The following is an 11,380-nucleotide window of genomic DNA, read 5'->3' on the forward strand; positions in this document are numbered from 1 at the left end:
TGGATGTCTTCTGCAAAGAAAATTTCGTTAGTAACACATTTATACACAAATACAATGAATAGATAGAACCGGTGAATTTCAAATTAACCATAGGAAAAATTGCGAGATTCTCGAGATACTTTTGAAAAAGTAGCTCCGTGAAATCCGTAAAGCAAGATCGGTTTTGAAAATAATACTTGAAAGTGCCGAAAGTGCCGACAGGCATTATCAGAGGCCACGTGAAGTTTTGGACTCTTGCGAAAGAAAAAGATAATGTGGGGATTCGAGAAGATATTGGAATCCTGAAAAGTTGCCACATTTTTGTCTATAGATATTGCCTTCGCAAAACTTAATTGAGCAACTGCGTTTCAACTCAACTTCCTTCAGAGGCTTCCAGAACATAATGTAATTTTATAGATTTTACAGGGCCTTCACCTTCATTGCAGGTGGAAAAATCTATCTGTTGTATGCTCATTTGCTGTTATAATAATTGCGCATGTTCTTAAACTTGCACCTGTGGTTTTTACGTCTTTTCAAAATGACGGTTTGGAACCTTGTGCTTTATAGGTTCAAATAACCACATCGACTCTCCCAAATTTCATATTTTAATGCATGTGAGCCCGTAACTTCTGGCCGGGCTAAACACAAACTCAGAATTTATTCGTCCTTTTCAAATGGACATGAAATATGGATTGAGTAAAAGCCACGCTAATATCACAATATAGTAGTGAAGAGCATTAACTACTATATACCCACAACTTCAAGTTCAGGATCTTTCATATATTTGGATCCATGGGCTTCCGGCCCAGATATAACAAAATATGTGGGGAGCCTCAATTCATCATTTGAAGTTTATAATGATATTATCCATTTCACGGTGTATTCTTAACAACCGGAATTCACAAAATATATTTCTTCCTTGAGGTGTCGATTATAACAAAATCGAACTTTATTAAATTCATCATTTTCTTATGCCAAAGAAATATGTGGTGTATCACAATTTGCAATAATACCTCAAGGGTTGTCCATTTAACAGTTGGAACTGTAGGTTCTCAACACTTGTCAGATTTTGAACTTCAGGCCAAAATCACATATTCTCATGGTATGGACATTCTTACAATTGTATGTACATATTTCGGGACTTCAAACCCTTACATAATTGTCCATATTTTGAGGAACTTCTGGCATCTCATTTAATTGCTCATCCATGAGTGTAAGGAACTGCAGGTTCCCTTTTGTATATAGTGACGGTTTACCCAAAATGGTTAATATTTATGCATACGTCACTATTCATGTGAATAGTACTATTCATCAAGTTATGAATACATATCTATTCATATGTGCAGTATATTTGCCAGTACAGTTATCATCCATGTGTACGGCGCTATGAACCAATACAGTACTGTTACATCATTAAGGAACCCCAGGTCCTTATTCACATGTCAGGGATCAAGGACCCTTAAGTCCGATCACATGTTTACAAATATAGTACCGGAGAGACTGCCAGCTCTCATATCAATATCATCATCAAGGATCTTCAAGCCCTGATGTAAATGTATGATGAGGATCAAGGAACTTCTGGTCCTGATCTGTATACTGTAAAAACTCATCATACAGCACAATTAATCCATAAAATAAATTGCCGATAAATAAATTACTGGTATGAACGTTAATTCCGCATCATACTTTAAATAAAAGTAAATGTGCGGTAAAGTAAATTTGCAATAAAGTAAACATGCATGTATGGGCACTAATGCTGCTCCATACATTTAAATAAAAGCAAAGGCGTGGACGATAAACCCGCACCACTCTTTAAATAAATATTGCCTTACATACACTTAGAGCATCAATAATTGATATCCATCCATGATCCACCTGCCTGAAGATTCATGCCCATCCATGACGTAAAAAAAAGCAGAGACAAGTGATTGTCTTTCGACAATGACATGATATCACAGATGATATTGGCCGATCGGCTTTGTTGTATCCCTGCACACCTTTAATAATTATATAATATTAAAATAATATAATTATATACCTGCATTATAGACCTGCATGCTAATCTCTTTGTCCCAAAGAAAATAATTCCACAGAAGAGATTGATGGCAGTGGCCCATATTGTGACCCCTTCTATTTGTTTTGGAGTCTAAAGTCTTCATTGCTTTATTTATTGACCTGAATTATTTTGTTTGCATCTTCTCTTTTTGGGATAGTGGGAACAATAACAGACTGCTATTACTCATAGCAAAGTTCATATTCCTTGTCCCCTTGCGGAAGAAACATGAAAGAGAAGGGAGGGTCATGCTGCCATGGCAGTCTGTGGTATCGGATTTCCTTGCAGGCACAGCAGGTCCCGTTCCTCTGGGCTGTTCAGCTCAGCAACAGCCTCAACTCGGCCACGTGCCCATCACGTGGAAGTTCCTCGAGAAGGCCTTGACCGTCAAGATCGTCCCTCCCATGCCTAAGTAGCCACGCTTGGTGGTAACATGAAAAGCGTTCATATCATGCTTGGACCTGATCTTTGCAATCTCTATATTACAGAACTGGAGCAAGTAACTGAACACCTCCTCTAGATTATTTTCTGCAGCCATACTAGCAATAGAGGCTCCAGCCAGCTCCAAGGTACTCAAATGGCCACAAAACATGAGGGTGACAAAGCTGAGCATGTAATTAAATATGGAGACAATGATAGAAGAACCAGATAAAAACCAGAGCAGCCTAGACTCCCATGCCACCAGTCTAGGCCACCATCGTACTGCCACAGGCCGGTGCTCCAGAAACTCTTCGATAACAGCAGACGACAAGCCAGGTATCTGGGAGTGTGAGTCAAGTCCGAGCAGCAGCGGCTGGTACTCCCCCGCCGACCCCATGGTTATCTCAGTCCACCGTGCCGCTACTGCATGAACAGCTGGGAAGCAGCCGAGGAAGAGATTGAGCAGCCCTGCATGTTGAGCTCCATTTGTACAGATGAAGCAAGCCCACCATCCGAGGAAGAGATTGTAAAGCAAGCCCTACATGACGATCTGGGTGGATCCGAACCACAAGATGGATGATGAAATCATGGCCGCAAAGTCACGGCGGCAAGCTGCATAAATACTTCTGGACTTGGAGATGGCATCGTGATGCGCCGACAACTTAAACAAGGGGGCGGGACAGCAGCTGCTAAGGCAGACTTCTGAGACCTCTGTACAAATCTGGTACAAAATTCAAAGCTTTCATCTGGGCAAAGATCAGAAGCGCTTTATCGATCTCTCCACATTCACCAAAGGCAAAGAAAACCCTGTTAATGATGGTCATATTGGGAGAGGTCATCTTCATGACTTGCTTTGTTAGTCTGAGCAACTCCCCACAATCATCTGACTTTGCAAAAGCCTTGGCGACAGTGAGAAAACAAGTCGAGTTCAAGGGTTGACGACGAGACGCGACTGCAACTTGAACAAGTTGGGACACAAGGGAAAAATCGTTCCTTTCGTTGGGCTTGTGAATCGGGTACCGATTTGGAGCCGAGTTGGGGCCGAAATTGCTAGCGCATAGGTCTGATGCTGCTGCTATGTAGCATCGCAAACGCCTTGAAGAAGCAGATAGCATGCTGTGGAAATTCAGAGGGTTTTTCGGATTTGCGGGTAAGGTGTTCGACGAATTGCCCAAGCTTCGGTCACCGGACTTGGGGCTTATCAGAGAATTCAGCTGGTATTGTTAAAGCGAATTCGTGCTGATAACGTGTTATAAAACTAAAGGAAATTGGAAAGAGAAAAGAAATGGAGAAAGCAGAGGAAATTCTCAGATCGGAATTGATTCATTTCTCATTGCAATACGATGAAAAGAGAGAGAGAGAGAGAAAACTCTCTGTCAAAAACAGATTAATTTACAATCAAGAGGGATGAACCCTTTTGTAGGCAAAACATGTGGGCTCCACCAAAACGTGTGGGCTCCACCAAAACCATTTACAACAACTTCAAAATTATTGGCTTATTTTGAACCATGTTGCACGAGAAGGTACTTTAGATAATTTGAATATTACATCAATCAAGTACTAAGTTTTTACTTCAAATACGACCCCTGAACACCTGCAAAACCTAAGCCTCATAAAGACCAGGTTCACAAGGAGAAAAAATAGTGATGAGCAATTCCAATTGCATGGCATTTCTAGTGTTTAATGTTCTCAACCGTGAAGAATACTGTCTGAAATTTCTCACCATATACACTACCCTTTTCCTTATTGTGAAAAAAGTTATAAAAAGAAAAAAGGAAAAAGAAAGAAAAAAGGATGGTGTGCTTCGACCATCCGCTGTACATGCGAACCACCTAAGTATACTTTTTTTTTTTTTTTTCACAACCCACATCATCTCATTGATATTTGACAGCTCTTCCCACAGGTTGAAAAAGGGGGAAAAAGAAAAAAAGAAAAAAGGGAAAATAGTAAACACAAAACAGAAGAAATGCAAAAGTCCAAATGATTAGAAATACCCAACCATCTTAAATCCAAAGCCGTCTTCTTAACTCTTGTTACTGGTGCCGAGGCTCTCATAGAACAAGATGTATCCATGATCTGTATTACTTGAATACTCCTGCGCTGATCCAAAGAAAGTTTGCACAGCAGACTCATCAATCATCTCCACGTTTTCGTCATCAAAAAATAACCAGTGGTTATGGCTTTTCACAAGGCTAACATAGTGTCCGTGGTTTGGCCCACTTCCAACATGGACAACAACGGCAAACAGAGAATACTCGGATTCTGCATCTTCAACCGTGTTACTCAGTTTCAGCTCAAGCGGGAATACAACCCGATAAGATAGCTTCTTGTAACGGCCAAGCTGCTCAATGTACTTAAATCGCTTCAAATGGATGACCAGGATGTGAGGTGGCTTTTTTATCTTCATTCTCTTCTGCGCTTCTTGCAAGCTGCATAAAATAAAGAGCTTACCTTGTCAGCTTTCAGGCTGGAAAAAGGGAATTCTTACTAAATAAATAAAAAATTGAATCAATGCTTTCTTCATAAATATTATCATATACCCATTACACACACCTGGCAACCAGCTCCTATCATTTGAGGAGTTAACAAATGCCAAGCAAATTGCTTAGCATTTACTCTTTTGGGAATGGAGGATAGATCTCAATTCCTCTTTTGCATAATAAAATTTCGTACTTTGCTCAATTAAGTCAATCTTTAAGCAGAAGGGTACTAAAGACTGATTGCAGCAGCACCAACAGCCTAAAGCCATGTGCTGCTCATTTCTGTTTTCTCTATGGTTGAACTCCCAGAACTTCAAAAATACTCTTGGGACAATATATTAGATGCATAGAGCTTTATGTTAGTAAAGCTAGAACCCGGATAAGCATTGATGGTATCAGGTGATGGTATCCACAGTTTATAGGTGAAAACAGAAAACAGAAAATCATATATTAACAAAGGCAAGTAAATGACAGACAACTACCTGCAGCACTTGTCGCAAAAGAATTTGTCCTCAGCATTCAATGTCTCTGTCGAACTGAAGTTTTTCAAACAGCTTGTAATTGAACTGTTCTGTTCAATATCCAGGCTTAAGTCAAAAAATGTTTCATCTCTTGCAGTCACTGTCTCACACCGTAAGCACCTCGTTTCATTGGTGAGTATTCCCTGACTCAAACAGCAATTGAAAATTATGAGATTCTTAATAATAAAACCAAAGAGAGTTATGTTTGTGATACTGTATGACAATGTAAAATGCGGTAACGAGTTAAGAATCAGTCAATAATGGCCACAACATTGGGGGTTTTGCCTTCTCTTATTGTTATATTTATAAAAGGAGAAGTTGATGAATTCAAAGACTACCACTAATCTCAGCCAAAAAATATCTTGTATAACTGAGGAATCAATTCAAAAATACAACCACAAAATTATCAAAAGTACAAAAACTGCATGCAATAGAAAGGCATATAATTGGGATTATCACACGTACATAAAAGTTACCACATGGAAACTGCTATGATTAAATGATTTGGCAGAGCAAAATCACCTGAAAATTTTTGTGCACCCAGGTAACTAAGGGATCTTTATGAGAACCATTGGCCTGAGCATTCTTTGGACCATTTACCATCTTTTCAGGAGGTGAAGAAGTTTCTTGATCACTTTTTGCTGCTTGGGCTTCTTTCTCCAGTATGTCAACAAGTTCATTAAGCAAAAAATTTAAGAACTCATGAGCATCCTACAAAACCAGAATAAAATTGATAGAAACATTTATTAATATGCAACATTATATTTGTGTGTAATGAGAAATGAAAGATATTTGATCAACAAGCAAGGAAAAAAGTAAGTAACATGCTCTTCAAATATTCGACAGAAAGATTTGACAACAATGCAACAAGGAGACATGCACCGATATACCAAGAGGGATAGAGTATCATCATTACATCACATATATAAATTTGTGTATCAGCAAAGGCCATCTGCAACTACATTCACAACCATTATACAAAATAATGGAACTTCCGTAAAATCTCCAAATTCAAAATCTGGTCTTGTGTATAACATTCACAAATGTGCAACAACATTACAACTGTCCTGCACAAACGCCAACAATTATGAGACTTCAAAATTGTGAGTTTTTAGCTATTTCTCAAATCGTAGCTCAGGGTATAGAAAGAGGTCCAGCTATATATAACGATTTACAATCACTTCATTTAATTGCCATAACAGTTCAATTATACACAACCACGTCATAAAATTGTCATCATGATTCAATCATACACAGCCACTTCAAATACACACAATCCCAGTTTAACTGCCAAATTGTAGACCTCACCATGGATACACTAGCATTACTCATCCCATAAGGCTTGTGCTCAAGCTTTCAACAGATGATGGTGATACTTTTTCTAATTAAAATCCTTAATAATATTGTTTTACAATTATTCAAATAAATCTTTTAATGTTCAGACATAAATTTCTAGAAAAATTTCATAACAAAGGAAAAAGCACATTTTGGTGGTTAGAAGGAAAGACATACCTGGTGCATATAGCTACGGAAAAGCTCATTTTGTTTCTTCAATCTCTGAACGAAACGCTTTGGAGCAATGACACCTGTTTTCTTCTTCTGGGAACTTATCTACAACAAAGAAATAATAAACTATTGATCACAGCACAAAAAACTAAACATTTGGGAAACTAGCATCACATATTTCGAAATTTGTTTTTCACAATTCTCAAGAGTCATATATACTGGGCTTGCTTACATTTCAATTCTTGTATATGAGGTAAAATAAAATATATTGCTAGTCCCACCTGAGATGATCAAATTAATGTACAGGTACCATATATATCTAGTATAGTTGTTACCTGTGTAAACAAGTCCGCTAAGCATGTCAAGAGATTTTCTTCTGCATCCCCAGTACTTTTGTTGCTGGAATAATATTCGAGCAATTGTTCGCGAAATGGAACACAAAAATAAAGTGCCTGCATGAAGAAATAAAAAGGATAAGGCATTGACGATAACTTTAGAAAATTGAATTCCAACAACCTAAACAGGATAAGACATTGATTTATATTTTAAGTAATGGTTTTACCCAATAGTAAAATACACATATTTAGTTGAAAAATATTGGCGCTAATACTTGAAGAATGCATGGAACAAAGATAGAAGTGGTAAACATACTGAGGGTCTAACAAAAACCCAATTACACATTAGATATGTTGAAAGACCATGTGAACTCCCTCCCGAAGCATCCAAGGTTAAACTGAACACTGAATTTAAGTTACAATATTAAGTTAAAATGCAGCCCAAGTACCTAGCCTAGTCACTCATAATTGTGTTTGACAAACACCTTCTTCTCTTCATACATGAGTCTCAATTTACAGAGTAAATATAATAATTAAGGAAACCATCTTAATCCAAAGAATATCAATTGTAGTAAATTGAGAAGACAAGAGCGCCTAAGAGGGATTTCACCCAGCGCTCATCCATTTAGACAAAGAAAATAGCAACATGTCATTGCACGATGCGCTAACATTTCAAAAAGTACATCTGAAACACAGAAATACACTTTGCACCGCCACTGGAAAGCTGAACAGCAAAGCAGAAAATGGTCATACTTTTTGACGTCAGCGAAAACCTTGGGATGCTGACTGTTAATGTTATTAAAGAACGCGAGAAAAACATCAACCACAAACCAAGCACTTGCTAAACTAGCTAAGCAGTCATCTAAACGATCATGAACAACCACAAAAATCAGCCACTGAACTACGATATCCAATCCGATTAAGTTAACTTTCACCATTACTGAATTAGAAACAATCACAGCTCATAATTTGCAAACACTTCATGTCATTCTCATTGTACCACAGAATTATACATACCGATAAAATAAAAAACCCTAATTTGAAAAGTTTGCTAATGAAATGACACAATTTGACGGATGAGGACGAAACCTGCAAAACGCTGTTACAATAGCAAGTGTTCCCGAAATTCTCGAGGCCGAAATATCGCTCGCCTTCGGGGAACTGGTCGCCCAGAGCCTTCTCGAGTTTGGAGCCCGCAGCACCCATCAGACCAAGTCAATACCCAATATCAATTATCGCCGACCACTCAGATCCTCTTTCCCCGATTCAACTCAACGACTCGCATGCCATATACAACTAGGTCGCTTGCTCAACTGGTTTGCTCTATCTCTGTGCGTCTGAATTGTTAGGGTTTCGTTCGGAAGTTGAGCTTGGAAAGAATGAAGGTTGAGTTTATTTTCGAGAGAGAGAGAGGAGGAAGGGGAACGAAAGGAAATGAGAAAATTACCGAAATTAATAAATCGATAAATAAATGGAGGTAAAATTAAACTGATTTTAATATTCATGAAAAAACATAAAAATAGAATTGGATAAATTAAGCAAATATTGACTCCACATCACCTCATCACGTTCACGTGCTCTGCCAAGCTGCCTTTCAATACCAATTCGGCCTGAAACAAAAATAAATAAAATTAGTAATCCGCCCCAGTTGGGCTTTCATATCATCTACTTACCCCTTAGTAGCCCAAGCACTTGAATGACTACTCCCTCTCTTTTTGTTTACTTTGTTTTTTTTCTTTTTTAATACAAGCGATATTGAGAATGTGAGAGAGAATAATCAAACCTGGGACCTCGGTGTAAGGATACATCATCCCTTTTAATTCTCAAAAAATGTTTGTAATTCTCAAGAAATGTTTGTAAGTTCAAGTTTGCGGAAAGGTTTTTCGTAATTTTATCCAATAACAAGACTATTGGCTTTCTTTTATTATTTATTGCAGATTTTAAATTTAAGGGTATAATTAAAAAACTAAACAAACATGTTCAATTACTGCCCAAATTAAATATAAGAAAAAAACATAAGGATTGATTTCCCATCAAATTATTTTAGGTGCCCAAAGTTTTCTTAACGAAAAATTATTGGTTAATTAACGAGTTGGACTCTCGCTGGGACCGAACCAATCCATACCTAGGCCAGTGGGTTTGATGAATTTAAAAATAAAAATATTATAAGGTTAAATTGGGAATTTCATTGACAAAGTATTTTGGTTGAATTTACTTATGAATTTTTTGCTTTCAAATCAAAGCAGCACCCAAAAAAATAAAAAATAAAAAATAAAATTCATCAGGCCTTATCTACATCCCAAAGCCAAAAGCACTGAACTGGATAGACAGAGAGAAGCTGAAAAACGATGTTGGGCGCAATCTCCATAGCTCCACCTTCAACGGTTACATTCCCGGCAAAGCTGCTCTCGCCAATCCCCAAGTCCTCTTTCAATGGCCTGCGATTCCAACGCGCTTGCCCGAACACTGTCGTTCGTCTCCCAACGGCGTGGTTTCGGAGGCCTTGCTCGTCGTCTTCGGTGGTGATGATGGCCAAGAGAGAAGAAGAGATGAAGGAAATCAGAACCAAAACCACCGAAGAAATCAACGAGGAGGTGGTTGAGCTCAAAGGTGAGCTCTTCATGCTTCGCCTCCAGAAATCGGCTCGCAACGAGTTCACATCCAGCGAGTTCCGTCGAATGCGCAAAAGGGTAAAAAATTTCTTCTTCAAAGAATGAATTTTCATAGATTGAACGCAGTTATGAAATGTGGGTTCTATTTTCCTTAGCTTATCAGAAGACAAAAAAAAGTGCTTTAGGAGAGAAAATGATGGGGAAGGAAATGGGAATTTTCTGATTATTTTTCATTGTCAGGGCGTAGTGATTAAGATTGGCTTAGATAACATTGGATTTCCAGATTCCAATTCACTGTAAAGTGCTTATTGAATCGGTATGCGTTGTGGTAGAAATCTGAAGGAGCTTATGAATTTGATAGTATAAATAAACTTTATGATGTTTAGATTGTTGGAAATACTTGTGGCTAAGATCATTGTGTTGCTGGTTCTTTGTTATTTCTCTTTGTTTCTTGTTTTGGTTTCATCTTGTAGTGTTCACCCTGCAAAATGTGTAGAAGACTACAACTACTAAGCATGCCCTTTGTTTAGGAAAAAAAAAAAAACTTAGATTCTATTTCTTGTAGTTGCAACTTCTAATGGGCTTGAGTTTTGATGTCTTCACAGCATTTTCAATTCATTGATGCCATCTGAGTACAGATTGCTAGTTTATTATAATTCCGTTATTTGTTTGCTATCTCTTTGTGCAAATGTTGAGTTTTTGAGGTTGTTAGGGAGGCTACCCTTGTTAATGTTTCGGATCAGCTTGGGATTGTACTTATGTGAAATTGGCTTTGATTTGTAGATTGCTCGCTTGCTTACTGTTAAACGAGAAAGAGAGATTGAGGAGGGAATCGGTAAGAGGTTGTCAAGGAAGTTCGATCGACAATGGAAGAGGAGCATTGTTGTCAGACCACCTCCGTCATTGATTAAGTTGCAAGAGGAAGAAGCAGCTGCAGAAGCAGCTGAGAAGGCTGCATGATCCATATGTATCCGGCAAATACCATGTAGTCCACCCATGAAAATTAGAAATCTGGAATTTTTTCTGTTTAAATCATTGCTCAAGTGCTCCTTCAGACAATTTGTTTATAATGATCTGTTGTAGGTAGGATAATGTGATATTTTTTTCTTCTAAAGTCCATTTGATGTCTTCTTTAATCCCTAAAATGGTGAATGGCATTGTGAAGTATGGATCTGTTGCGGGTAGGGTGGTGTTGTACTTTTGTCTCTCTTAAAAGTCCCACTTGATGCCTTCTTTTCTCGACTTCTTCTTCACGAACCGGAACCACTTTTAAGATTTTCTGCTAAACGCTTTCAGAAATACTTTTTTGGAGGTAATTCTTGTTCATCTACTGCTACTGTTCCATATTTCTTTCTTGTTTATTTGGAGTAACTTCCTATTAGAGGTTCGGACCATAGTGTTATGATTTTTCGTTCTCAACCACAAATTTTTTAGGAAGCAATTTGGTCCCAAGGTCGATAGTTGTGGAAATTAA

At 38.0% G+C, this 11,380-nt stretch overlaps 2 protein-coding genes across 2 annotated transcripts; one reads left to right on the forward strand and one right to left on the reverse strand.

The window, feature by feature from the left end:
- Positions 1-3,996: 3,996 nt before the first annotated feature.
- LOC117631975 (ubiquitin carboxyl-terminal hydrolase 3) lies at positions 3,997-8,757 on the reverse strand. Its single transcript, XM_034365331.1, has 6 exons — positions 8,384-8,757; positions 7,295-7,411; positions 6,966-7,064; positions 5,976-6,164; positions 5,415-5,596; positions 3,997-4,881 (listed from the first exon to the last, which is right to left on the reverse strand). The coding sequence occupies exons 1-6, from the start codon at positions 8,498-8,500 to the stop codon at positions 4,476-4,478; spliced, it is 1,110 nt and encodes a 369-aa protein (XP_034221222.1). The 5' UTR covers positions 8,501-8,757; the 3' UTR covers positions 3,997-4,475.
- Positions 8,758-9,532: 775 nt separating this feature from the next.
- Positions 9,533-11,148, forward strand: LOC117630830 (50S ribosomal protein L29, chloroplastic). Its single transcript, XM_034363630.1, has 2 exons — positions 9,533-9,984; positions 10,690-11,148. Exons 1-2 carry the CDS (start codon positions 9,643-9,645, stop codon positions 10,864-10,866), a joined length of 519 nt encoding a protein of 172 aa, XP_034219521.1. The 5' UTR covers positions 9,533-9,642; the 3' UTR covers positions 10,867-11,148.
- Positions 11,149-11,380: the final 232 nt, after the last annotated feature.

Source organism: Prunus dulcis, chromosome 6, assembly GCF_902201215.1.
Source record: "Prunus dulcis chromosome 6, ALMONDv2, whole genome shotgun sequence".
Lineage (NCBI taxonomy): Eukaryota > Viridiplantae > Streptophyta > Magnoliopsida > Rosales > Rosaceae > Prunus > Prunus dulcis.